The sequence below is a fragment of the Vollenhovia emeryi genome, unplaced genomic scaffold (assembly GCF_000949405.1).
Source record: "Vollenhovia emeryi isolate VEMERY1.0 unplaced genomic scaffold, V.emery_V1.0 DF939193.1, whole genome shotgun sequence".
NCBI classification, from domain to species: domain Eukaryota; kingdom Metazoa; phylum Arthropoda; class Insecta; order Hymenoptera; family Formicidae; genus Vollenhovia; species Vollenhovia emeryi.
In genome coordinates this window covers 942,850-969,944 of record NW_011967173.1, presented here as the reverse complement: position 1 = coordinate 969,944, position 27,095 = coordinate 942,850, and the positions used below count along the sequence as shown (strand labels likewise).

The 27,095-nt window shown below is 44.9% G+C and overlaps 4 protein-coding genes and 1 non-coding gene across 15 annotated transcripts; 3 read left to right on the top strand and 2 right to left on the bottom strand.

Moving 5' to 3' along the window:
• The first annotated feature begins 2,512 nt into the window (after positions 1 to 2,512).
• LOC105562215 (synaptic vesicle glycoprotein 2B) lies at positions 2,513 to 19,321 on the top strand. 3 transcript variants are annotated; one of them, XM_012012868.1, is made up of 10 exons: positions 2,513 to 2,737; positions 15,783 to 16,014; positions 16,238 to 16,297; positions 16,379 to 16,462; positions 16,542 to 16,866; positions 16,979 to 17,100; positions 17,189 to 17,427; positions 17,700 to 18,144; positions 18,232 to 18,519; positions 18,611 to 19,321. In XM_012012868.1, exons 2-10 carry the CDS (start codon positions 15,978 to 15,980, stop codon positions 18,664 to 18,666), a joined length of 1,656 nt encoding a protein of 551 aa, XP_011868258.1. In that variant the 5' UTR covers positions 2,513 to 2,737; positions 15,783 to 15,977; the 3' UTR covers positions 18,667 to 19,321. The 3 variants fall into 3 exon arrangements, with proteins under 3 accessions (XP_011868258.1, XP_011868260.1, XP_011868259.1); XM_012012870.1 differs by lacking the exon at positions 2,513 to 2,737 and adding an exon at positions 8,174 to 8,358; XM_012012869.1 differs by lacking the exon at positions 2,513 to 2,737 and adding an exon at positions 11,155 to 11,398.
• Positions 14,459 to 14,531, top strand: Trnar-ucg. Its single transcript has one exon. It is a non-coding gene; the product is annotated as a tRNA-Arg (tRNA).
• A 211-nt stretch (positions 19,322 to 19,532) lies between the features above and the next one.
• On the bottom strand, positions 19,533 to 21,571 carry LOC105562214 (60S ribosomal protein L17). 2 transcript variants are annotated; one of them, XM_012012866.1, is made up of 5 exons: positions 21,477 to 21,571; positions 21,123 to 21,209; positions 20,878 to 21,037; positions 19,821 to 19,991; positions 19,533 to 19,735 (listed from the first exon to the last, which is right to left on the bottom strand). In XM_012012866.1, the coding sequence occupies exons 2-5, from the start codon at positions 21,201 to 21,203 to the stop codon at positions 19,590 to 19,592; spliced, it is 558 nt and encodes a 185-aa protein (XP_011868256.1). In that variant the 5' UTR covers positions 21,204 to 21,209; positions 21,477 to 21,571; the 3' UTR covers positions 19,533 to 19,589. The 2 variants fall into 2 exon arrangements, with proteins under 2 accessions (XP_011868256.1, XP_011868257.1); XM_012012867.1 differs by lacking the exon at positions 21,477 to 21,571 and adding an exon at positions 21,387 to 21,466.
• Positions 21,572 to 21,787: 216 nt separating this feature from the next.
• On the top strand, positions 21,788 to 24,131 carry LOC105562213 (uroporphyrinogen-III synthase-like). 6 transcript variants are annotated; one of them, XM_012012861.1, is made up of 4 exons: positions 21,961 to 22,171; positions 22,248 to 22,384; positions 23,018 to 23,248; positions 23,315 to 24,131. In XM_012012861.1, exons 3-4 carry the CDS (start codon positions 23,062 to 23,064, stop codon positions 23,926 to 23,928), a joined length of 801 nt encoding a protein of 266 aa, XP_011868251.1. In that variant the 5' UTR covers positions 21,961 to 22,171; positions 22,248 to 22,384; positions 23,018 to 23,061; the 3' UTR covers positions 23,929 to 24,131. The 6 variants fall into 6 exon arrangements, with proteins under 6 accessions (XP_011868249.1, XP_011868254.1, XP_011868251.1 ...); XM_012012859.1 differs by lacking the exons at positions 21,961 to 22,171; positions 22,248 to 22,384 and adding an exon at positions 21,788 to 21,908; XM_012012864.1 differs by lacking the exons at positions 21,961 to 22,171; positions 22,248 to 22,384 and adding an exon at positions 21,789 to 21,861.
• A 296-nt stretch (positions 24,132 to 24,427) lies between these two features.
• On the bottom strand, positions 24,428 to 26,950 carry LOC105562211 (tyrosine-protein phosphatase non-receptor type 14). Of its 3 annotated transcripts, none has more exons than XM_012012856.1 (7): positions 26,570 to 26,950; positions 25,954 to 26,319; positions 25,718 to 25,886; positions 25,482 to 25,643; positions 25,309 to 25,397; positions 25,021 to 25,213; positions 24,428 to 24,934 (listed from the first exon to the last, which is right to left on the bottom strand). In XM_012012856.1, exons 2-7 carry the CDS (start codon positions 26,298 to 26,300, stop codon positions 24,605 to 24,607), a joined length of 1,290 nt encoding a protein of 429 aa, XP_011868246.1. In that variant the 5' UTR covers positions 26,301 to 26,319; positions 26,570 to 26,950; the 3' UTR covers positions 24,428 to 24,604. The 3 variants fall into 3 exon arrangements, with proteins under 3 accessions (XP_011868246.1, XP_011868247.1, XP_011868248.1); XM_012012857.1 differs by having other exon boundaries at positions 26,576 to 26,950; XM_012012858.1 differs by having other exon boundaries at positions 26,721 to 26,950.
• Positions 26,951 to 27,095: the final 145 nt, after the last annotated feature.

Below are 27,095 nucleotides of genomic sequence, written 5' to 3'. Positions count from 1 at the left end.
GTGTCAAGCACTGATCGTTCTCGTGTATTTCATATATTTCATCGTGAAGCTAGATAATTCTTTACGCGAGTCGACACGAAGCGGAAGCGACACGAAGATATTTGAGTACTAAAGCGACTCTCACAGCATGAACCTCCGAGGGACGTCTCTAGGACGTTCCCTTGGAGATTTGTGCGCTGTATGTGTGGGTTTGTGTTTGAATTGGACATTGCACGTACAATATCATCGCGCGCGTACGGATTCGCCTTCGTATATTTCATACATTTCATATACCTCCGCTCGCGCGACTTGTCCGAACGAGTCCCCGGGGTGCGCGACATGCAAATTTGCGATACGATGGGACAACGCGGGACTTATTCGGTGAACGTAACCGCGAGCGCAGCGGCATTTCCACGAAAGGATTACGCTGAAACTGGTCCGCGCGTTTTCAGCCCGTCGTCCGCGCCGAGCAGTGACGTAACCAGGTGAGCGTGCGCCCGCGTGCGCCCGGTCTGGGGTTATCAATGAATCGGCGAGGAATGCGCGGAGCCAGCATTCCGCTGGCGACGGTCGCTCTCGGCTCCGGCTGCCTTTCCCGCCTGCGTGTCTCTTTCCACGAGCAGCCGCGTCAAACAGGAAAAGTTCCCCATCGCGCGAGGCTCCCCTAGTAGCACATTATTGGGAAATAATGTAAATCTAGTGTTCCCAATATTGCTCCAATATTGTAAGATGGACGCCTTCTCTTATTTAGCCAATATGTCTATTTAGCATCGGTATTGGACCAATATTGTTATCACATTGTTAAATATTGGCCAATGCACTTCCAATATAAATGTAATGTTATATAATTATTATCGTGCAATATTTACATTTATATCATGGCCAATATTGGCTCTACGTTGCACAACATCGACCAATGCGTGTCTAATGTAACCAACATTGGACCAATGTTTAGCCAATGCACCGTGCCACTTGGGTCTCTGCTCGGCGGACTCCGGATTCCGCGCGCGACTCGAGGGCGCCCGCGGTACGTGGTTCTCACACGTGCGCACCGTACAACGTCGCTGGCGGCTCCTCTCCCGCAAAGCTTCCCCCCTAATTACGTCCCTGCCCGCCTTGCCGCGCGCGTCGCGCCGCGCGGAGACCCGTGCCCACCACTCCTTTCCGCGGTGCAACCTTCAAAGGCCACTGAATGCGTCCATGAATGAAGTAGGAAAGTTGCCGGAGTACAGATCGGCCGGATGTATGCATACTAGGTGGATAAGAAAACGAGAGCCGTCGCCGCCGCCGTCGCGGCTCCCTACGTCAGAGAGCCGCGCCGCGCCGTCGATCGAAACCAGTTTCAGATCGCTGCCGGTGATACGGGCCAACGTACCGTATCTGCGATCGTTTTCCGCCCCTTTTGCAGATATGACTTAACTTTAGAACAGATAAACCCGTACCGTGCCATTTTAATTGCGGTAACCAGCTCCGGTTCCGGAACTACTCGAGACAGAGAGAAAGAGCGAGGGCGCGAGATCGCGGACGGGCGTCCGCAAAACTGCAGCGATCGACGATTTGAGGCCGGGTCGAGGATCCTCCGGAGCGCGTCTCTCCGCCTTTCACGTCGCCGGGCAGGATAGCGGGGCGTCGAAGACGTTGAAATGTCGCCACCGGACGCGAATAAATTGACGAAATGAGCCGTGAGCGTAAATGAGATTTGATAGGGCCAAATTATTTCCGTGTGTCGCTCCTTGGAGCGACGGTAAACCGGGGGGCGGCGGGAGGGGAACGCGAACTCGCCGCGTTAGGACGACGACGACTACCTAATGGAGGGTTCACACGCCGCGCTACCACGATAAATTATTATTGTACGATAGTCGCTTTGGAATTGACGCGTCGTCGTCGTCGTCGTCGTCGTCGTCGTCGGCGGCGGCGGCGGCGACGGCGGGGATGATTTTCACCGCGCGGAACGAACCGTGGGAATACGATGGCGCGAGTCAACGGCGCGCAATATTTCAGGGGAACTCGCGTGGCGGCCGCCTGCCACCCGGTAAGCGTTTTCTTACGGTCATTCATGATACTACAATCCGGCAATAGGATGATTGCTTGACGGTCGGTGACTAAAGTGGATATAAAGCCTTCCACAGCAATCTAACACGAGCCAGGACGCAGGAGCGCAGAGGCCGGGCCCACGCTCTCGTCTCTCCCCCATCTTTTTTTTTCCTCTCTCGTGTGAAAGAAAAATTGTCGCGTCGAGCGCCGCGCCGGAATCGTCCGTCGATGGCAGGCGGCGAGGGTTCGATCTCGACCGACTTCGTTCTCGGGCTGGCGCTCTCGCGCCACGAAATGCATTTCTTCCCCGACGAGGAGCGGCGTCTCACCTTCGGGAAACGCTCGCTCCTGATCGCGTTCGCGGCCCGCGGGCGAGCCGGCCAGGGAAAATTTTCAATACACGGCCGACGGATAAGGTAGGCGAGGTAGGAGGGATTTAGTCCGCCCGATTTCGACGTCCCTGGGACGCGGCCGGTAGTACTAACCCTGCTGAAAGATTGGCAGACATACTCACCGCGAACTGACCCCTCCGTGATTTAGTTACGTCTCTATGGACGCGTCGCCAAGTCGCGAGTGTTTGACACCACCGTAGAAAGTAGAAGCGACAACCGCCGCGCGGTCGGACGAGGTGCTACGGAGGTGCTCGCTCTCACGCCGCGTCTCTTTCCCGTTGAATGAGCTTCCGCCGCTTCGACATCGTCCCGCTTCGAGATATTATGATTAGGTGAGTCCCGAACGTTTCGCGCTCGTGTACGTCGCGACGCGCGGCTACTCTCTACATTTTTTCGGAGTGGAATCTCACTCTTTTGGAGAGAGATTTCACTCGAAGAGGTAATGGAAATTCTGCCAGTCCGACTGGAGTGCAATTTCGAAAGAGTGCCGTTATTTACTCTTTACTTGGATCGATTCTTCAACTCTGAAAAGAGTGCTATGGTTTGCTTTAATCGATTATTGTCGGCAGTATAAAATGCATGGACGAGAGCTGCGCTAAGAAAATTTAAGAAGACTTTCTTTCTCTGTCTTACGTCATCGTAAAAGAAAAGAATCGTGCCTGCGCAGTACCACACAGGCGTGATCCTCCCTTGTCACGATGGCGAGACAGAGAAAGAACGTCTTCTTAAATCTTCTCTGTCTCCCTCCTTGCAAGCTTCGGCTTATTCAATGGAACGCTCAGTCTATACTTATTATGTCTATGGAAAGATCTCATTCACTGATTTCAACTGCGTATCGTACAAGGCATATGTTGCATCGACCGGAACAAGTGGTAATCGGTACGAGCGATATCTGGCGAATACGTCGGGTGCTGCAAGACGTCCCAGCACTGAAAAAAAAGTCCGATCACTCTAAGAATATATTCTGTTGTTGAGTGGTTCCCTCTTGATTTTAGAGGATTTCCCTATGAAAATAAAACGATCCTCTAAAAATCAAGAGGAATCCACTCAACGGTAGAGTACTTTTCTTTGGGTGAGCCAAGACTCATTACGATGTCTTTTGTCGTAGAAGCAACGTGTGGCCTAGCGTTATCGTGCAACAATTTCACAGGACGTTCTCCTTGGGCAGTATACGGGCGTTTTCGTTCTAATTCTTGACTCAAACGGATTACTTGGTCTTGGTAGCGATTCGCAGTAATTGTTTCATTCGGTTCTAATAGCTCATAATAAATCACGCCCTTGGTACCCCCTTGGTATCCCACCAAATGCGTTGTTTGTCACTCGGACTGAAATCGCCGCTCTTAAACCGTCTAAATCAAAATGCGCACACATCGTACGATACAACACCTTCGCCGAGAAAGGAGCAAATCGATTCGCATGCTCTTACAGCATTTTTTCCTTGTTGGAATTCGCAAAGAACGCAGTGTCGGATATGCACCTTACCCGTTGCCTATCTATATATAATCGAATTTCAGAGCTTTCAGGAGAAAGTAAAAAATCGACTCGACATTTTTGAAAAAAAAAAAGAACGACTTTTTGACTTTCGTTAGATCTCACTGCGAAAAGTCTCTCGCTCGTTAATATCTCGCGATACTCCCAGTCGCGTCTCCGGAGATTTACGTCGATTTTTACCGCTATCTCAGTGTCCGCCGTAAATCTCGCATTTTTACGACAGGAGTTATTTTCGCGAAATTTCCTCTCATTGGAAAAGCGACGAGCGACGAATTCTCGCGACAGGCAATCGCACCTCCCGCTGAGCCGGGAATAGAGTTACGTTGATAAAGCGATTTCAGTTTTAAGACGGATGCTCGAGCCCGCGAGATCGGCAGTCCAAATATTTGCCACCGAGATGCACGCGGTTATCTGCTCGGAGAGAAAAAAAAAAGCGCGAGTAAATTGGAGGACAAAGTCCGAGGACAAAGGACGGTGGTGCGCGCGGCGTTGCGCGCGCGCGCGGGCGCGAGCGCCGGTCTCCCTCCGTAGCGGCGATCGCGTCTCACGCGATCGCGCCTCTTCCTCGCCGCGCCGAGAATTTCCTGCACCCAACTCTCTCGGATCGGCGCCGATACGCCCGATGGTACGGCGCGAGTGCGCTTACGCGGCGCTCGCTCGCTCGCTCGATCCGCAACACGTTTTTGCATCTCTTGCCGGTTGATTGCCCCTCGAGCACGCCGATGATGACGTCAGTATTCTGGATGAGTCACTGCGTGTAATTCGCGCAGCACGAGCTAACATACGATCTCGTATGCGCGCATAATTCGGCCTGCAACCGCGAGCGCGCGCAGCGACACGGAAGTCCACGGTGGACGCACCGCGGCGATCTTCCTCCGAGGCCGTTCTCTTCCGATTTCAGCTGAACGCGCGCACGCCCCGTCGCCGGCGGGCACCGATATCTCGATCCTTCCCCGCGGCAAGATATACGGCCGCTTTTATCGCGACGCGCCATTTTTTTTCTTATTTACAGCGCCGGAGCGCGCGATGAGGTGTGTAACGCGGAAAAGCGTCTCCTCCGTTTCAGGCGCAAGGCAGCTGAGCGAGAATCCGCGCGTGGTCAGGCGTGCGATCTGGCCGCTCGATCGCGCATTGATCCAGATCGCACTGGTCGATCCGGATACACGACAGCGTGCAATAAGCGCTGCAATTAATTAACATTTGCTCTCGTAAAGAACGGCATTGTCGCGGACATTATCGTCTAGCCATTTGTCCTGCTCGTTTGTTACAACAACGACGTAACCCGAAAATCAGTCAGTTTTGAAATAGCGGAAGAAGGGTGATGCCCATTTCTACCGATGCGGATTAACGTTGATCTCGACTTAATTTACCTTCCATCTGTTTCCAACTCTTAGATATAGAGGAAGCGGGAGAAAAAGTTAAAAAATAGACATAAAAATAGAGGCATGACATAATTTGTGAAGCAAAAGTTTCCCAAAAAAATAAGCCAACGGCACGCGATACTATTTTTCCTACTGGATTGCTTACGAGAACAGTATGAAAAATATAGTATCGTGTGTCGCTGGCTTTAAACTCAAATGTTTCGCCAATTACCAAATTTTAATGATTCGAAATGTTCGAGCTTATCTTTTGGAAAATTTTGTTTCCACGAGATATTGTCGCGGCAAATGAGTTTCTCTCTTTCTCATACGTCTTCGCGCGTACCTTTAAATGACGAAACGGTATCAGTCTGTACGCATCGTGCTCATGCGCCACATCCTTAAGAGCGCGTGCAACCAACAAGGACAGACTCTGTTGATTGCACGCATGCATAATACGCTATCTATTATATAACGCCATGGTAAATAGCGGCCTTTACATTGCAAATTCAGATCTTTCCGCGCATCACGCCGGTGATATAATTTCTAAGAATTTTATTGAGGAACCGCGTGAATCGAGAATCGAGAGAAAGCCGCGCGCGGGAAAACGCGTCGGATCGAAGATGGGCACAGCGGCGGTGACTGACGCCTTACGCTGATATCTCTGACGACGGGAAACCAACACGGTTACATACAATCGATTACGCGACTCGTCGTATATCAATCAGCGCGTGACGTCAACGGTAAACAGTGCAACAGTGATTTTCAGCGAGGCGAGGCGCGGCGCGGTATCTAATTTCGGTCTGGAAATTTTCGAGATAAGAGCCACGCATTTTCGCACGCCATTATCTCGCCGAAACGAATGCGCGAGTTAAAAGTCGTTTCCCCTTGGAGAAAGACGATTGCGATCGTGTCGTAGATGCGATCGGACGGGATGACGAACGGAATGATGAATCGTTTCGCCGGAAGTATTCGGTAAACGAGGAGGATCCCTCGAGACTATTGTTCGCGCGGGCGACTCTCGTTGAGCCGCGAGTGCAATTACAAAAGCGATATGATTCACGGGACAGCGAAGAGCAGCTCGAGAAGCTCTGGGCTCTCCGGTTTAGCGCTCCCGGTGTTAAGCCCCGCGCGGTTAAGACGTACGACAAACACTCGCGCAATTATCACGATTTCCCTCGGTACGAATCTCCCGTATCTACACACATCTTTTTAAAGCCGGCAAACGCGGATGATTAATGCCGCTACTGCGCACACGCAATTAACCACACGCGTATTTTCCTGCGGGTACTCGATTCGTCCTCGCGTCTCTTTCCTTCGTTCCCAATAAATCAAACGCCTCATCAGCGCGATTCAGGCGCTGTATAATTTCGGCGAGACGACAAATAAGATTCCGAAGGAGAGTCCGCAAAACGGAAGGGGTATTTTACAAATTGTCGGCGCTCTTTTGTAACTGTTTTCGCCATCGTGGATTTCGTAAACGCGCGAACGCCGGAAGTGTGCGGATGATTTACAAAATTCGCCGCGCTTTAATTAAACCGGACGTGTAGAGGCAGCGAAACGCGACATACGCAATGTAAAGTAACAAGTGAAGTAATTAGCGCGGCTCTGGCACGCGGGGTAAACACGGCGTGATCGCTTAATCGAGCGTTATCATTGATTTATTTCGGTCTTTCTATTTCTAGCGTGCCGTTGACGAAATGGCGGCGCAGTTTATTCGAGAATCGGGAGGAGCGAAAACACAATGTGGTATCACCATGCACGCGTGATGTGCATTTAATGAACATATCCATAGACACATTGCATCGAATGAATCCGTGAGAAACTGTGCATATTAAATATATCGTGCGTTACATTCTCGTTATACTCCTAGTTAATATCTGCCGAGAGAAATGTTAGCCGCCAAGAGATGTAACACACGAGTCTTAACGATGCCAGTTCAGGGTATCTATCGTGGAGATTTGCCCTAGAAAACACAAAAATCGAACGCAAGCTATCGATTGAGCGCACTTAGAAGTTTATCGGATCACCGTTGTTGAGATCCGAAAATCTGAGAGCCTGTCAACTCGCGTACTCGCGTAAACTACACGGTCGGCGTCTCGCGCGCGTGGTTCTAGCTACGCTGAGGCCAACGGCACACGATACTTTTTTTTTTACTGGATTGTTTACGAATACCAATAAGGATGCAGAGTTTTAAGCCAACAGCACACAATACAATTTTTCTTACTGGATTGCTTACGAGAACCAATAAAGATGCAGAGTTTTAGATCAGGCGACTTAAATCTAAATTCTGATTGGCTCGCGTAAGTAATCCAGTAGGAAAAATAGTATCGTGTGACACTACCGTGTCTCGTGATAGAAATCTAGGAAATAATTGAACAATCCCGAACAATTTCCACGATAGGTATCCTGGTGCGATTGCTCGCCAAGGTAAACAAGGAGATTCGGCGAGGGCAAATGAGGACGTCAATTTTTCAAATGTTAATTTATCGATACGGCGTTTATCGTAGCGAAATACACGCGCACGCTACGACGATGACACATGTGCGTCGCGCTGCGTGCGTGTGCAAGACGGCGCGTGAACGCGAGATGTCTTCGCGGGATGCAAAGATTGCGCAATAGGACGAAAGAGTGGAAACGTGAAATTAGGCGTTAACACGGGCCGTCACGCACGAGCGTCCGCGCACGTGGTGCTCCACGTTTCGTTGGACCGGAACGAAACCGGACGAGTGCACGGGTAAAATGATGTTGCACGGGGACGGCCGACAATTTGCACTGGGTCTCGTCGTCCGATGAAATTTGACGATTCCTTGTCGAGGATCAGCGTTTTGCCGACGACGCGGCACGCGCGAACCTTCCGTTTTCTCTCGCGATAAGGGAAAATCACCCGACTCGGAGCATCTCGCTCCTTTCATCTCTTAACGCCACGACATGAGACTATTTACGCGTGAGCATTCTGCTGTGTATTCTGCCGTGATCGGAGTGGGGGATTCCTATGTGTCTTAGCGCCACCCTATATAAGCTTTGTGATTTCTCGCGTCACCTTGGTAGTTCCCCAATTCGGGCGAACACTTGACGAAGCTTGGCAACTCTTCGCACTCCAAGTAAGTCTCACTTGTTTTCTTAAAATCGTTATTATTAATAATAAGTGACTACTAATATAAATAACATGTAATAACGGCCAATAGAGTTGAATAATAAAGAGAACAAATGATCGAGTATTTTAATTAAAATAATTAAACAGAGTTCAATAATAGCGAATTTCGATTTTAAAAAATTATAATTTTAGTACACCTACGCGGTCATTCTCAACTTCGTCAAACTATTCGACTTGGTCAAAATATCTTACTCTCAGTCAAACATGCATGTGTTCAACAATATGAATGTTTGACTGAGGGCAAGATTTTTTTTTTATTAGTTTACCCTCTTGTGGAAACGCCTTTCAATAGTTAGGTTATATCAACGTGATATCTCTAACAATTTCTTGAAATTTACACTTAATCTTAATTAAACACTGAATCCAACATTAGGCGCTCAAACTTCTTCAAGCGCTAAATTTTTGAAATTTTTCTTAACGGGAAAATATACGGGACGAGGGCCGGAATCGAACCGAGGATCCTACTATTACTACACAGTTGGAAAATTTGTGTTTTCTCGTTAAAAAAACGCCGGTTAAAATTTTTGTGTTAAATGTTTAACACATTTATGTGTTAATTTAACATATTGCTTTTGTGTTAATTGACCTGAAATGTAAAATTATTAAAATAACTAAAAAGAAATGTTAAAACAACACAATGTATACTTATTTTTTAATCTTACACAATAAATATGTTCTATATTATTAGTAACAAGATTTATCCGTTAAAATTTACAGAATAAAATGTTGATTTTATTCTATATAACATAAGTGAGTGATTTCGAACGTCGTTTGACTTATTACATTCATAAAATGTATAAATTAACACAAAAATGTGTGTGGACCGTTTGGGACATGTGACATCTGTTGAATTTAACACAAAGTTTTCAACTGTGTAATCACTCGTGTTAGCACAGAGCTACACGTCATTCCACCTTATTATTAAATTCTTAATATTATTTTTAAAATGCGCCACGCTTATGAAGCATCAGCGAACGATGAAGTCAAGGATACTGTAAGAACTTTGCGAGAAAAAGTGTTTTATATATAATTATAGATTTAAGAGTATTCTTAATAATTATAGATAATTATAGATTTAAGAATATTCTTAATAATAGATGAAATATATATGTTCACTTGTATATTTTCTGTCTTTCAGACAAAAGAAATCTTGTATATTTCTGTATATTTCATATATATTAAAAATAATAAGAAAAACAGTTAAAAGATTTGGAAAAATAACTCTTCTGTTCTTTTTACACAAAGTAAAATTGTCACTAGAGAGATTTTGCAATTCTATATATAATTATATTTTTTATACGATTATTACATTTATATGTAACATAATAAATTATTGCACGGGCAATTTTTTCTCATTTTTGAAACTTCACTTTTTTAAATAGAAATAAGAAAATTATTTGTTTAATTATGTTTAAATTCTTTTGATTATTTTTTGCTTATATAGAGATTATACAAGAAAAAGAAAATACATATGGACATATTTTATACATAAGTACATAAAAAACGTTTCTTTCCGGATTGAGCTGTTTGCCAATCAAATACATCATTCTACCAAATAAAGCTTGGACTTTTACATTCCGTTTCACAAGACAGAATTTGACAGAATAGAAGTGGTAGAATTTTCATTATACATATATTTTTAGCAATACAGAGAGTTTCTCCTGTTACGATCATGAAGATTTCGGCGTGTAAAATTATCATGCGATCTCGGGTATCTCAGTTCTTATTAATGTCACGGTTCTTTATTGAAACAGAGATAAAATTCTTTGAATCTTGAATTCCCAATGCGCGTACAATTTACATTGGATTTAGGAGAACACGCTAATACCGGCCAAGGCATAGTAGTTAATAATAGTCGCGGTGAATAGACTTTTCCAATGAAATCATTCTTTACCGGCAAAATCAATAAACGATAAGCTGCCTGTGAGACGAGTCGAAAAATATTGACGGTAGTGTCGTCCGATTTATTCGGGGACCATCCGTCGGCCGCGTTTACGCCGACTGTCTGACCGAACGCGCTTGGTCCCCGGGTGGTGGAAATCTCTCGTTTAGCATGGAAATCCTAAAAATGTCCGGCAAACAAGGTTGCAGCGCCGAAAGATCCCGTCGTGTGTGCTCTCCTCCCACAGGGGGCGGCGAGGCGCAGACGATTCATTTCTTTAAGTTGTAACCGGTTGAAACCGCTGCTACACTTTATTCCCCGGCGTTTACCGCAACCGGTTGAAACCGCTTTTCGAGGATCCCGATATCGTTTCGCGGAGGGTTGCTGGATCGCGCGCGCACACTCGCGACAATGATTCGCTCGATTACGTATGCGCGCATGGCGACACGCGCTCCGCTATTCGTTACGTCCTCTTTTTCCTTATTTTTATATTCCGATGCCTTGATCCTATAGATATCGGGTCGCGGCGTCCGGTATTTTTACGATAACCTTCGATCTCGCCGAGGAGTTGTGATCCTTGCTCCAGTCACGGCGAGGTCGGCACACGTTGTGACTCGCGGTCCGCGTACGTCGATCGCGCGCCGCGACAGTCGGTCATTCCTTGTTTCCTTTAAGCGCAATCCCTCGCTGGTAATTGGACGACATTCATTTCGCAAATGTAAGTTCGCTCGCGCGAAAAATTTTCAAACTCCGGAGAGACTCAGCCCCGCGAGGGATACGCTCATCCTTGCGAACGTCTTCGCCTCCCCTCCAACGGCACCGCGGTCGGAAACGACGGCCACCACCGTCGGGTATATTGGTTCATATTAGTGGGAGATGGCAGGTAGTTCTGCTTTGGCGTTTCAACGCTCCGACACTCATTTCGTTCGCAAGCACCGCGGGTCAAGCGTCATTTGCACCGGCCGACACACAAATGCCGAGTTGCGATTCGTCTCGCTTGACACGATTGGACTAGGAACTAGGCGAGCATTGAGCCCAGCATCCCGAAATCCCGAGATCTCGGTGGTTCCCGAGATCGCATCCCGAGATCGCAGATGTATCCCAGGTGCGTCCTCGCGTCGTCGACCTAAGAACGCGTCGCGGATACCGTCGCGAGTACCGTCGAATTGTCCGTGTCATATGGCAACACGCGGCACACGTATCCCCCCCGACAAGTTGTGACAGCAATTTTTCATACGATAATTTTCGCAATAGCCCGCGGAAAGTGGACGTGCGCTACGACGCGTTGCCGGGAACATTAAGATGTTTCGCAACTGTGATACACTTGCTCGAGTAGTTGAGTGAAATGAGATGCTTTTCACGCAAGACATACTATATAAGTAATTGCAACGACGTGTCGCTGATTCAACATTGGCGCAAGAGGTACCATCCCTCGAGGAGTTGACACATATTGGGAAAAGTCAATCTGTAGAGCACTTCGAGATCTATTTTTTTGTGGAAGGACGTCTCATCGAATCCTTTCAAAGGGGAAATAAACGTGCGCGAGACTTAAAGAAAGACCTTGTTAAAGTAAGTTTTTATGAGGAAGCGGATCGATCGTTCTCGCGTGTCAATATCATCGAGATACAAACTAACAGGTATTCAATCACTCAATCTTCAATTAATAAATGAATTAGTAAGGGTTTTTGACCCCTGTTTTGCGCCTTTCGAATATTTCGCGCGCTTCTCTCCGCCGATATCGTCACATAAGATTGACGTCTTTTATTGAGATCGACGATAATTACGAATTACTTGATTCTTCGGCGCAGCGTTCTTTATAGTTCACGCCAATTCGAGATCTTCGCGGAACGGGCTTGACCTCGTTTCGTCTTCGCGCATTATTAGCATTAAAAATTAGTGTTATTAGCTGGCAGCTTGAAGATGTTGATGCAAAATATGAGACGCAGTTTGACTTTCGACATAACTTTTCAGGACCATTGCTTAACAAATGCAAGTACAAAATGTGCGCTAACAACTAGTTTTATATTACAACTAGCTTTATTAGTGTGAAGCAATTACAAAGTTTGCCTCATGTAAACTAAAACATTCTCTTGCGTATGCTATTGCATTAATTGTTATAACGATACATAAAAAATATCAGGCTAATTATTTTCATTTTTCTTCTTTTATATTTCAAAAGAAATATTTAAAAAAAATGAATCGTTCTCGTTTTTATATTCTTGTGTAAGAATATGATATGTTGTGTCAGGAAAGACATGCTAATAGCTTCCACAATTACAGACTGAACGTACATTTCGTTTAAATGCATACTTTCAGTTGTTTTTCAAATAATAGAGTTACTAAAATATTTTTTAAATAAAATTACTTCTTTTTTGACAAGATGTATATGACTTACACTTAAACAAAAGTTTTAAATTATTTTTTAATACGTCTTATTTTCTTTTTAATGGAATAATATATATATTTTACTGGAGTTTTGTAAGTATTTTATGGCAAATTCAATAATATGCAATACAAGTAATTTTCGATAGTTTATGAAATATTGTAAACGCGTTGCTTTATTTTCCTTTGAAATATCAAACTACCACGTTATTGTTGCTGATACTGAACTACTACTGCTATTATTGTTAAACTGCTAAGATTAATAAACAATTTTTTCTCGGAGATATTTTATATTTTCGCTCATATAAGCATCGATTTCCATTAGGTATATATAAAAGTCAATATAATGGCTAGCAGAGTTTGATCATATACCGATGTACGAGAACAAATTATTATAAATTGTATCTTTATAAGAGGAAAAACGAGCACATCTTTTCTTCTTTAAGCTAATGAGTTGTGCGCATATTTACAGACGCTAAATAATAATGTGTTTTGTCAATACTTCAACTTTCATATCGCTACAATGACAATTTAACAGTAAATTATTCAATTCGAATTAAGTAATACTTTGTGGAAGTTACAGCAGTTTCTGATACAACTCACATTTGCAATCATCTACAATTCTAATCTAAGAGAGAGATGACTCAATATCATGGAATACCCTCTCCTTAATAACATTTTCTTCTTTCAGAGTCGATTTTTCCTCGATAAGAACGATGATTGACTTTTGAATTGTAAAAGATACATTGAAAAAAGGTTGTTCACTTTTTATTTTATAATTTGACGTTTCTTCTGTAGAATTTATCGATTTCTTAGTTAAACGTTGGTCTCTCTCGACACTTTCATAAGAAAAAAAAATTTGCTTGTATTAACCAAAAGGATCTATCGCTACAAAAACCGGTTTGACGATTCCCTATTACGTATCCATATTTTTATTCTCCAACTAAATGTAAATTATACATATTGACCGCAACTTCGTCGTTCTCGATAATAATTACGATGTTAAGATGAATAATTAAGATAATTACGCTCATTGTAATTATTGCAGAGAACATACTTAGAAACATTCTGCTTGCTGGATATCAGCTGTTTTATAAGAAAAATAGCTAATTTTTTCATCCGAAGCTTCGAACGCGAACTTAATGGTCGCGGGCTCGCAAACAGCCAATTTTAATCGCGGAGGAAACGATTCTGTGTCGCGGCGAAACGTCGCGAAAGGACGCGCGTGATGTTCGTTCATTAGCGTCAGGATGTCGTGTCGTTTTCTAGAATGGCGTTAAACCGCGAAACGCCTCCTTCGCAATTACGTCGTTGAGCTTCTCTCTTTTCAGGATCGGCGGTATAAACGGCCGACCAAACTCCTCAAATAAATGCAATTCCCCTACAGTGTCATTAAACATACAACATTATCGTATTAAAGTGTCTGAAGAGGTAGATTATATATACGCGGCATATTAAACGCTTATACTTGGCGCGAGACACTACCGTGTCTCGTGTTCTCTTAATGGGACAAAATATACCGCGAATGACGAAGATCTTCACAGTGTGGGACTTCTCTATTTATAATAAAATATTTCATCGCATCACGCATAAGTCATCTGCCAGCAAGAGTGGCATATACATTTCATACCCAAGTATTCGTTTACTTTCGTAAAAATATTAAAGCTCCCGAAATTCGAGCGTCAACTTTTGCCAAACATCCGAATCGGATCAATAACGGCGTAGGGGGTGAAATGCCTCTCGGACGATGATATACTTGTCCGGAGAAACAACCCTTCAACGAGACCGTGTGGCCTAACGGATAAGGCGTCGGACTTCGGATCCGAAGATTGCAGGTTCGAGTCCTGTCACGGTCAATATTCTCTTTTTTTTCACGTACTCGTCCGGCATATCGCCGTCGAGTGATCCCCGTATATTCCGAACAATCCAATTATTGGATTAAGTCGTTATTTTTTTTCTCGTTTTCCGTCCTTTTGATACGCACGCCCATGCTCGCGCGTGCTTTCTGTCTTTCCAATAAAGTGACTCGTTTCATTTTGTCGCTCGTATACGTAATTTTGGTTTCGTCGTTTTAACATCTTAACGTTATCGTCTCGGGTTGTCTTTTATCCATTTGCAAAGAATTGGCATCTCTCTACAAGAGTGACTCGCTCAAGATTTACAACGTCTGGTTCGCCACAATCATCTCGTCGATAGCTAATGACCAGTAACCACGACCAGCAGTTGACGATGTATACCGAGCACAGATTAGCGCGCGAGAGGTGTTACGTGCGATCGCTTGTAACGCTTGCTCATAATAGAATTGTGGGAACTAGTAATAATTCAAACGATCGCGAAACAGCGCGGATTTGAAACACGTTCGATGTTTTTTTTCCCCGAGTGTACCAAGGACAGCCGAGGTTCCAAAGGCGCTAATCGCCTTCGAATGTGTAATATTATTCGCAATAACGTATCGCGCGATCAGCACGCCGGCGAGGAGCAAGAAATAATACAATGCAAATCATTTAGATGTGATGCAAAATAACGCCGACCTTACTCACCGACTTTGATACACGCAATTCGAGAAACGCAATGCGTTACTCGAGAGTCGAATGCGCGGCTCGCGCACCGGGGCCGGTTTATTTGATAATATTACCATTAGGAAGGAGGCTGTGGGATCAAGAGGCAGCCACTGGTCCCGGGGACGATCGCACATTCGTAGATCTGCGCTAGGTCACCGTTCGTATTTACCGAGGTCCTATTTTCCCTGATTAATCCAATTTCGCTCGAGGCTAATCCCGCTCGCGAATTCGCGCTAACGGCAACACGCGACAGCGCTTCGTCGCGAAATTACGGGTTCAGACGCGGGAATGTCGACCCACTGTGTGTCCAACTAACAACTGGTACTTTACGAATATTGCATCACACACACTCGACGTTGTTAGATGAATTCGTATAATTTCGTCCGCGCCACTCCGAGCTCCATTACGAATAAACCCGTTGAGCGACGTAGCGACGAGAACCGGTAAAAATGGGATTTCTTTTTTTTTTAAGGACAGAACAAATCCGCTCTTTCTCGACGAGCCCGCGAGCTGAAAGATTTTAATTGCCGATTCGATCTGTTTCAGTTCACGAGCGAGCGCGAAGCCCAGCCCCGCCGACGAGCAGCAGATCAGTGCAGATTCAGCAGAAAGACTTCACCCGGACCCACTGTTCGACCACGCCGGCCTGACACTCGACAAAGCTTCCTGTCGAACGCAAAGGCTCGATATCTGACTCTTTTTAACTAAGGCAGCTTCACCCACACGCGCCGACATCGTAGAATGGTAGAAGGTGAACCCGGCACAAAGCGCAATATTAGTACGTACGGCTCTAAGATCTCCTAGGCCAGTACTCATAGTCCGTTCTTATATTTAAGACCATCTCAAGTATGGTCTTAATGGATTGTAAACAAATCACAGAGCCGTATTAGCATTTTGAAATATTACTTAAAATGATCTTGAAATAAGAACGGATTCCGGCCCTAGATTACCTTTAGCCTGATTTGTGTCAGGTTGCTAACAATCTCAATTTCGCGTTGCAGAGTGTGATGTAAAAGACGAGCGGCTAAACGGTTGCGGTTCCAAGGAACTCGAACTTGCCTGTAGGTACAAATTCACCTTCCCGTTATATAATCACGCTGAACCTATTGATTTATCACCGATCGCGCCCACTCTGTTATCAGGTATCGGATTAAAGGGCAAAACACTCGATCCAGAGAAGGGGTCTTTCGTTCAAGCTGATTTCGAGAAGGCTATCGAACTAAGCGGTGAGTTTACTTCATTCGCGTCTCGTTGAAGCATCTCTTTTCTTCGTATCACCTCATTGTCGCTTCGTCCTTTTCACAGAATATGGCAAGTTTCATTACTTCCTACTCGCCGTGTGCGGCTTCGTCAGCACGAGCGAGGAGATGGACGTGATCTCCATGTCCTTCATCCTGCCGAGTGCGCAATGTGACCTGAAGCTCGATACTCAAGCGAAGGGATGGCTCAACTCGATCATCTTCATCGGGATGATGGCCGGGGCGTACGTCTGGGGCTCCGTAGCGGACGCCCTCGGTCGTCGGAAGGTCCTGATCGCCATCTCGTTCATGAACGCCCTGTGCATCGTCGCCTCTAGCTTCAGCCAGACGTACGAGCTCTTCATGTTGTTCCGTTTCCTAAACGGCGCGGCGTAAGTATCCGAGATATCGAGTCGCGTAATCGCGACCAGCCGCGTACGACGTAGCCGCATTATGTGTGCTCGCTCAGCAACGAAAGGGTTGAATAATTTAGTGACGTTCCAGGCTAGGAGGTAGCGGACCGGTCATCTGGTCGTACTTCGCTGAATTTCAGCCGAAGTCCAAACGCGGCTCCATGCTGTCGTTCATGGCGGCGTTCTGGACGTTGGGGAACCTTTTCGTGGCTGGTAAGACAAGAGTTTTAGTCAACTTCGTTGATAGATGTATGCTCTTTCCGCGCGAAGTATATTCACAATCTCGATTTTTCATCCGCAGGCTTGGCGTGGTTGATCATCCCTAGAAAGATGGGTTACACGAGCTCATCGTTCACGTACAATTCCTGGCGAATCTTTCTCCTGATCTGCGCTTTTCCGTCGTTCGTCGTAACGGGATTGCTTCTGCTGCTCCCCGAATCCCCCAAGTACCTCTTGTCTTCCGGAAAATACGAGGAGGCACTCGAAATTTTTCGCAAGATATACGTCATTAACACCGGCAAACCAAGCGACACCTACACGGTAATTAGATTTTGAGCAAGTTAATCTGCGAGTGCTCGCGTGGAAATCAAACTGATCCCAGAAGCATGAACATTTTTTATATTCATTCAAAATTATTAGTTTGCTTAAAAAACATGTTTCAACTTATAATTATAAAATAAAAAATTTCGTTTACACATAAAATATAAATAAAAATTGGATCCTCACGCGAGCACTTGCGAGTTAAGCTAATCGGCGTTATACAGGTGAGAGGTTTTAAATTAATTTTAAAATATTTGTAATTTGTCGCACAGGTAAAGGAATTGATCCTCGACGACTTTCAAGAATCGAGCCCGGTGAAGGACGAAGTCGAAGAAAAGAGCAAGTGCAAGACTATGCTGGGTGACATCGTGGAGAACAGTAGACAGCTATTCGTAACGCCCATCCTTCGCTTCACGATAATATCGATCGTTATTAATTTCACTTTCCATATCGGTTACTACGGTCTGATGATGTGGTTCCCGGAGCTGTTTAACCGATTCGACGAGTTTCATCGCGATCAGCCGGGCGAAGTGGCCTCGATATGCCAGGTCACCGATTATGTCGTTAACAAGGGCTCGCACAGCATCGAGAACGTTTGCTCCGACAAAATCGGAGCGTCCGTCTTTATGGAGTCCCTCATCACGGTGGCGTCCGCCATACCCGCTAATATCATCGCTGTTTTAGGGATGGATCGCCTTGGGCGTAAATTCTTTCTAGGTATTTATCTTATTGTTTGAAGACAAGGAAATTGTCGCGACGAAATGCGGCATCTTGCACCTCTAACATTATCTTATATCCTTCTAGTGTTCAGCACGTTTTCGTCGGGACTGTGCTCGATCGGCTTATACTTCGTGTACAACAAATATCAGAATTTGACCGTGTCGGCTATCTTCAGCGGCGCGATAAGTTGCGGCAATGCAGCGCTGGATTGTCTCATCACCGAAGTGTTCCCGACGCAGCTGCGTGCAACCGGGATCGCCATTTCGATGGTCGCCGCCCGTCTTGGCGGAATAATTGGTAATATCGTCATAGCCCAACTCCTGGACATGTATTGTCCAGCACCGACTTTCATAGTGGCTGCTCTTCTGATTGGTAAGCGCGTCTCATATCGTACTTTACTTTTATCAATTACTTGTTCAATTTGGATTCTTAATGTTTTCACTCGATATGTCTCGTCTTACAGGAGGAGGCTTGCTGTGTTTATTCCTACCTAACACAACGCGCGAACCACTCTCCTGACCTCAACAAAAGTTCATCGAGCAACAGTCTATCGATCATTTATATACTTCTGTCGAGAACACAAGTGTCGTTGAATCTTGGAATCATGGAGTCCCGAGCACCACGCGACGATTGCACAGTAGCGTTGCAAAGAGAAATTTCAAGTTCAAAATTATTCTCATTTTGCAAGTAGGAAACTAGAATCTCTGCTGGTCATAATAATCCCTATTATAGGTAAAAAAAAGCGTAGAACCATGTTTACGCAAGACGTCGTAAAGAGTTTAGCAAAAGCGGAGAAACGAGAAAACGCGTAACATCTAGTTTGATACACAAATTAGGTACCTTAGTCGAATATTTTATACATATACTGACATTAATCGCAGTATTTAAATAATAAAATCCTTGAACTAATTGCGATTTATAATAAATAAATATATTTTCTTATCCTTCATATTCTCAATTAAAGAACGAGATCGAATAAACTTGTTATCGCTTTATGTCGCAACGGACGTAACTTGATATACCGATGTAAAAAGAAATTAAAAAAGAGCAACACATTCCTCCAGCGCTTTCGATATCCTTCACCAATTTTCTATCTCTATATCGAGATTGAATCCAAATAGTACACAAAATGTATAATACATCTAATAGAAATGGATTTGTATAAGAGAACTAACGATGAATTCTCAATTCAATTCTAATCCTCATCCCAAGTTCGTCTCGATTTTACGAGATTAATGGAACAGTTGAAGATTATAAACAAAAAAGGTATAAAATAAATAGTGCAATCCGTTTCGGAAATCCATATTTCATTCGGTACATCTTGACCTGTCGATGTTCGGGATGGGATGTAAGAGATTTGAATGTAAAAGTGAATACCAAGCACCTGTTTTTCCAGCATATATTCGTTTATATAAAGTATGATGTATGCGAGGGAGTAATAATTACTCCCTCATCATTTTCTCCTTTTGTCTAGCGAGCTTTTTCTTGCTGAGTTTCTTTTTCGACGGCTCCTCCTCTGTGGCTTTCGCAACCACGTCTTCCTTCTCTGTCAATATCACCTCAATATGACAAGGCGAGCTCATGTAAGCTGTAAGAATTACAAGTCTGAGCATTTTGGCTAATCCAAATTGTTTTAAAGAACCGGAACTCGTTATAAAGTTATAGACACTTACGATTTATGCGACCATGTGCTCTATATGTTCTTCTCCGAAGACAAGGCGCATGGTTCACCTGAATGTGCTCGATTACAAGGCGATCCACATCCAGACCCTTGTAATCGGCGTTGCTCTCCGCATTTTTCAGAAGCTGCAGCAGAAACTCTGCAGACTTCTTAGGCCAACGACCTGAGCGAATAATTAGAATATACCGTTAACAATTAGAAGAGCTGCCATAAGTCTAGTTAGATTCTCTCCCTTTTAACCAATCGACACACAACCTTTCTGAAAAAGCACTTTCGCACGTGTTTACCTTTCGAATAAATTTAAGAATCGAGCCTCCAAACTCAATTTAATCATCAATTTGTTTCTACAAATTGACTCAGGGACAATATCAGTAAACTCTATACTATACTAGAAGATCTACTGTCCTCTTGAAGAAGATGGACAGGGTGAGATGGACAAATGGTTCCCATTTCTGTCGCTTTCTAGTGATTCCGATTGATTTTCTATCTCACCTGACCGGTGACGTTGCAACATGCTTAAGCGCCCCTACGCTGGGATCCGCTCGCGCGCTCCTCTAAATTTTGCACCCTACGCTGGAGCGTCATTGCATACCGCCTAGTAACATCAATTGTGAAGTTACAACATGCTTAGGCACGGTTTCATCAAACGTCGCTTAACTTTAATCTTAATTTAATTCATGTTTGTTTCTTTCTAAAGTAAAGGTGAAAAGAGACAAAGAACGAATTAAGCTAAGCTTAAAGTTAAACAACGTTGGTGAGGCCGGACCTGCGTCCACGATGCTACAACTTGGACAAAGTCTACCCCTACGCTAAGACTAGCTTGCGTGCCTCTCCAAATCTTGTGCCCTACGCTGGAGTGTACATTGGCCATTGAATACCGCCTAGTAACTGCACCTGATATAAATGAGATAGAAATCTTGAGACAGAAAATTATTTGCCAATCAAAATCACCAGAGACAGAATGGAAATGGAGCCACTTTCTTCTTCAAGAGGTCAACAGGTCTTCTAGTTTACCGGACGATATACGCAGAAATCGCGCGCTGACATACCTTGCGTGGTGCCGAACTGCTTGGCTTGGGCGCACCTGCCGACGCCGCCGTTGAACCTACGGAAAGGAACGCACTCCTTGTGTTCGATGACGTTCTTCAGGTACTTCTGCGCCCTCCGCAGAGTCATGCTTTTGACGGCGCGCGCAGCCTCATGGGTGTTCTGCAAATCGTACCGCGTTTCGTAAACATCTCTGGCAGAGACTGGCGCGGTTTGAGGTTATGCCTCCTCGGAGAGGCGTGCTTACCTTGAAGTGCACCCGAAGATTGGAACCGCGCGCTTTGCACGACTTGGTCTGATTGACCGGCTCGTGGGAGTAACGACCCATCGCGTCCTGAAAGCACAGAGACAGATCAAATCAAAATCCTCTCCGGGATTCCCTCGCGATCCCGCGAGATCGACGCGGCCAGCAGCGGCCTTGGACCAGCGCGCGTCATGCCACGCTTCTCGCGCGATTTCGCGGCGACGGGACACATCTTCCGCGTCTACGTCCTGGCCACAAGTTTCTTACTCAAGAAATTGCCCCTCGCGAAACGGATACGTCGACGATGAGCGAGATACGCGCGGATTAGGGGAATGCGACGGGTCGGCTCATACATACCTCTCGACACCACGATTTTAAAGGAAGAGCCCTAACCTCACTAATATCCCACTTCCTGTAGAAGAGCGTCAGCGCTGCCAACTGAGGATCAAGTGAGGTCCTATCAGAGAGAAGCTTGAGAGCTGCCACCTGGGCCTAAATTCCGTACACGATTACCGACGACCATCGATACGTTAACGACGTTTGCGCAGCTTTTCTATCATGTAGAAAAAGCTGCGCAAACGTCGTTAACGTATCGATGGTCGTCGGTAATCGTGTACGGAATTTAGGCCCTGGGGGGGAAAAATTCATGAGCACGTTGGGGGACTTCAGCTTTAGCCACCTGGCGACACTGACCGTGTCCCAGCTTGAGAGAGAAATCTTCAATTAATTAGGGAAAAAAACGGTGCGCATTAATCATGTCATTGCCATTAGAGGCGTTAATATAGAGACGTAGGTATCAAGAAAGAAAATATATTAATAGAATACAGTTTTTTTCGTTTAGAAGCGCACACAGTACTGTGCAAACACACATGAATGCCTTGTCAATAACAATGCAGATTGGAGGTTCTGATGGAACTGAGCGGTTGTTTGCTGCAAGGCAGTCGCAATGTTTTTATGTGTGGTTGTGAGGATAAATTAAGGACATTTAAATGTCCTCACGAATCGGCATTAAGTATTTTAGACCGACCAAACTCTGATTAATTTAATCGCCGGTAAAATTACATGCAAAGTTTCTAACTATAAGTCGCCGTTCTAATATATTAATAAAATCCTTTTCTCTCCCGCAAGTGCACACAGTGCTATGCAACGTACATGAATGATTTGTCAATAGCAATGCAAATTGCGGTTCTGGTGGGACTGAGCGATCGTTTGTTGCAAGGCAATCGCATTTTCTTGACGCGTGGTTGAGAGGATAAAGTAAACATGTAAATATCCCAGCAAACGCCGAAGTAACAGTTGCATAACATCAATATAAATGTAATATAACACATGTCTGTTATATTACATTTGCATTGATGTTATGTAATGTTACTTTGGTGTTTGCTGGGATGTCATGAATCAGCGTAAAGTATTTTAAAGCGACCGAGCTCCGATTAATTTCATCACCGGTAGAATTAGCCTCGGTCTACGTTGCTTAACTTGGTTTAATTCACGTTTATCTCTTTCTAAAGTAACAGTTGTAAAGAGACAAAGAATGAATTAAGCCAAGCCCAAAGTTAAACAACGTTGGTGAAGCTGGATCTTGCAAGCGAAGTTTCTAACTATAATTTATCGTTCTTAATATAATCTTTCCTCCACACACGTTAAACAACGAAAACACTCGCGATTCTTTACACATTAATACAACAATATCTCATAATTAATTAATCGGAGTAGTCACTTTTACAAACGTATCAATACTTTTCTGATATCTTGGAAGCTCTAAACTCTCTCTCCATCTCTCAGGTGACTTGTACGGCGCCTTTTAGTCGCTTGATAAAATGAAAAGTTACTTTAATACCTCGCTGCCTGCTGTTGTCACTAATAATTGCAATATGCAATTTTCTTTCCTGTTGCAGCGGAAACTTGATTTGACAAATTACGACACGCGCCTCTGCCCATAATGGCTGGAAGTGGCAAGACGGTGGTACTGTGCAAAGGGCTGTCCGAAAAGAGCGACCGGCAGGAGACGTACGCCGAGACGTTGGAATCCGCTGGTTATCGCTGCGAGTGTTTGCAAACATTGAAATTCACATTTGTGAATATCTCGGAACTGCGAGCGTGTCTGTCAGTAGCTAACAGATATAGTGGTAATGTGTCACATTACTTGTAACATAATTAAGTGTGTATGTTATGCGTTAATTCCTGGATTGCAGGTTTAATATTAACGAGTCCCCGTGCGGTTGAAGCCGTTGCGCTGGCAGCGAGAGGAGACGCTGGCATTCTGCACCATTGGGAACAGCTGCCGGCGTACTGCGTAGGGCCCGCGACGGACTCCCTCGCGAGAAGTCAACTCAACTTGCAGCATTGCACGGGCAGCCAGTCCGGGAATTCAAAGCGACTGGCCGAGAAGATCGTTCTCGACACGAAGAAGGATTCGAAACCATTGTTATACCCGTGCAGTGAAATTGCGCGTGAAACCCTATCTTGCATCGTCGAAGACAATGGGATTCCAATCGAAAAGATCGTGGTTTACGAGACGTTAAAGAGCGAAACGCTCGAGCAGGAGTTGCCGAAGATGCTTGACAAATCTTCCAGTATATTTGTTTTCTTCAGTCCCTCTACAGTGAAATATATTAAAACGCAGCTGGAGAGAGATTTTTATAATATCAAGGATATAAGAGCGGTAGCGATAGGACCTGTAACGAGAGATGCGTTAATTAATTCTGGTTTCAACGTGTACGCCACTGCGGATAAACCTGAACCAGCGGCTCTGATACACGCGATCACAGCTGCCGAGTCGACGGACGAGTCTGAGAATGTTTTATGAAAATATGTACTGGCACAACTTGTCAACATTTTTAATATTTTGACATTTGCAACACATACATTTCGATGTATAAATGTCTCCTATTTTATTTCACAATAAGAGGACTCTTGTCCTCCAGTTTATGAGTTTATTAACAATAATTGTGTAAATAATGTATATAGAAGGTATTCTAGAGAGCTATAAAAGTAAATATGTTAAAAGGGCGTTTCTGTACATATACATATCTCCTCATAATTATAACTCGGACTGGGATCATCTGGGCGTTTCCTCACATCATGATCTTTTTACTCAGAAAGACTAACCTAAAATAATTGCGTTGATAAAAAAAAGAACGCTCTGCAAATTTGTGCGCACATGCATATTACTTTGTTAATAATTTTAATAATGTAGTATATATTTATAAAGTATTAGATATTTTAAAGAATTGTTGAAAACAAAATAGCATATATAAAATACACAATATATATTTTATATAAATTATATATATAGATATAGCATATATAAAATATATTCATATATAATTATAAATATTTTATGTGCAATATTTATGAATTATATATATGTAATCTCTTTCTTTGCATGTTAGTCAAAATACTTTGCCACAAATTCACACACTTTCTATCACAAATCAGTCGGTAAAAGTTTTGATACTAGGCGATTTTGTATCTCATTCAGTTCAGTACCTATTACGATTTACACCCAGCAGGCACGAGATATCCGAACCAACTATCGCAGATTGATTCGCATAATAAGGCTGAGACGCGTTTCCCCCGTTGTTGTATTTCATTTGGATCGCCGTTTCGTAATCGGGCGCCGGTCTATACGACGGTAATAACGCGCGCAAACTATTTATATCGGTTGACGAGACAGACACAACAGGACACGGTGACGGTATCGAGAGATCGTTGTAGCTTGTCCACCGCGTGTGCGTGTCCGAGGTTCGATGCCCGAGGTGATCAGAGTTCACGGACACTGCTTGCTCGCTCGAATCGTTTGTATCGTTATCCTGTAATGATATATTAACATTTTTAATTAAATCCCGTATTTTGTATTACTACGTGTAATGCAATAAATAAATGCCAATTTACGCACACAGCAGCCACTAGATCTTTCTTGTGGACGGCGTTCTTGATACTGTATATAAAATAAATGTTGAGCTATACACAATTTCCATATATATTTCGCATCGCGCGACTCGGTAAACACAAATTGCTTCGCCTCTTCACATTTATACTCTATTCTAAACGTTTTCTTCTGATTTATGACATTGCTGATGTCTTTCCACCTGCAAAGTATACATTGTTTCATTTCTTATGTGCCCCGCGATATAATTTTCAGCGCGCATTCAAGATCGTCGTGTATGAAGTAAAAAGAAATAACCTGTAAAACTGCGTCGTTTGTGTATTAGGGTAAGCCACCATAATTCCGTTGATAGAAATTCCAAGGATAACTTTGTTGTTGCTGCTATCCTGAAATAAGTAGTTGACAATTGCAGCGCAACAAGAAGAGTTAAATCAACTATCGCGCTATTATCAATACCGCGCCATTCGTACCTTGGCAGTAAACGTTTCGGTGCCGTATCCCTCCAGTTGCATGGCAATTGAGATATACAGTTCTTCCGCAGTAGCCTGCGTCATATTGACAAGACCCTTGTACTGGCATATCGCCGTGTGCAAGAGAGAATCTTGCCCACCCGGGTCGGCCTTGTTCACATCCTGAATATAGACATACCGAATTTAAATTCACACATTTACAATTGGCGCAATGTAGCTTTGCCAGTTGGTATTACATTTGGGAGGAAAGTGCACTGCTGGAGATACTCCAGCGTGTGTCGCTCCGGACTGTAATTCCCGAACTCGGCCTGCATAGAGTAGCTCGCCAGCACGCAAGCTTGCCTGTAATTACAGTGTATCTTGTTCTCCAGCACGTCGTTCTTCAGTTGAAGATAATAGTGGTACCTGCGGAGGAGGAGAAACTCAAATTTACATCTCCCAAGGGACTCGCGGCAGACGACGGCGAGTCTACCTTGTCATCTCGTCCTGAATGAGCTGCGCGTCCACAATGTAGTACATAACCCTTAAATAAAGTACGAGGCTCTTGGCGTCTTTCTCAAGCTGCCTCTTCAGAGGCTTGTCCATGTCTATCCATCGAAGCGACAACGTGTTACGGCAGACGTAGCGCAGGCTGAAGTACTCGGGCTGCCCAAGTCCCAAGCGCTGCGTCACGTTGTCCAGGCACTCCTGGCCGACGCTGTCGACGCTGAGAGTGCACTCTATCGAAGTGGCGTCCAACAGCTCGACGCAGATCACGTACTGATTCTTGGACAGGACGTTGTACTGCCTGCTCTTCTTCAGGTGGAACTTGAACGGCATCTTGGCAACCGCAAAGTAGCTGAAAGAGGGAATACGCATATAGCGGAATGCGGACAAACGTACGGCACGCGACTCGGCCCGGTTTTCATCAACGTTCACTTTGAGTTCGGTCCAACTCATCCCGCGTCTCTCTCCAACGCTTCCCTCGGGAGAGAGACGGAGGATGAATTAAACTGGGATCAAAGCTAAGTCGACGTCGGCGAAAACCGGGATCAGAGATGCGAGGCACGAGTGAGAGATCGTAGGTTAGGAAGAGCTGCGCGACTCACGATTACATTTAAATGCCGCCGTTCGCGTCACGGCGAGGTGCTATCTATCGCTCCGAATCGCGATAAAGCGTCGGGACGGCAGATCGGCGACGTAGCGACGAGTCAAGATAACGATACGCACGTCGCGCACGTATACGCGCAATACACTCACTCGATGTCTTAAAATACCGTGCGCCCATCACTCCCCCGCGTAAACATGCGTGAAAACATCACTCGGCGGGCGCGTCGCGTCGCGTCGCGCACGTCACATCGCGCGCGCGAGATGGACGCGCGCGCTTCGATAATTCGAGGCACCGCTGTCGATGCCCGTATCAGTTGATAACGGCGGATATCGGGAACGCGAGCACCGAATTCCTCTTAAATTACCGCTCGGCCCCCCGCGCGCGGTGTCCACCCTCGTCGACGAGGAGGCGGAGGAGGTGGACGAGGAGAGATGTGTGCTCTCTCCTCTCCGCCCTCCGGCCGCGCACGGCGCGAGAGTATCGATACTCGACGCCGAGATATCGAGCGGCGCCGACTGCCGAGG

Coding starts and splice junctions, on each gene's coding strand:
- LOC105562211 (XM_012012856.1), bottom strand. CDS start 26,300: ATGCCGTTCAAGTTCCACCTGAAGAAGAGCAGGCAGTACAACGTCCTG. Junction 25,887..25,953: donor ATTCAGGACGAGATGACAAG/GTAGACTCGCCG, acceptor CCTCCTCCGCAG/GTACCACTATTATCTTCAAC. Junction 24,935..25,020: donor AAAGATCTAGTGGCTGCTGT/GTGCGTAAATTG, acceptor ATATCATTACAG/GATAACGATACAAACGATTC.
- LOC105562214 (XM_012012866.1), bottom strand. CDS start 21,203: ATGGGTCGTTACTCCCACGAGCCGGTCAATCAGACCAAGTCGTGCAAA. Junction 21,038..21,122: donor ATCTTCGGGTGCACTTCAAG/GTAAGCACGCCT, acceptor TACGATTTGCAG/AACACCCATGAGGCTGCGCG. Junction 19,992..20,877: donor GCAGTTCGGCACCACGCAAG/GTATGTCAGCGC, acceptor TTATTCGCTCAG/GTCGTTGGCCTAAGAAGTCT.
- LOC105562213 (XM_012012859.1), top strand. CDS start 23,062: ATGGCTGGAAGTGGCAAGACGGTGGTACTGTGCAAAGGGCTGTCCGAA. Junction 23,249..23,314: donor AGTAGCTAACAGATATAGTG/GTAATGTGTCAC, acceptor CCTGGATTGCAG/GTTTAATATTAACGAGTCCC.
- LOC105562215 (XM_012012868.1), top strand. CDS start 15,978: ATGGTAGAAGGTGAACCCGGCACAAAGCGCAATATTA. Junction 17,101..17,188: donor GGGGAACCTTTTCGTGGCTG/GTAAGACAAGAG, acceptor TTTCATCCGCAG/GCTTGGCGTGGTTGATCATC. Junction 17,428..17,699: donor AACCAAGCGACACCTACACG/GTAATTAGATTT, acceptor TTTGTCGCACAG/GTAAAGGAATTGATCCTCGA.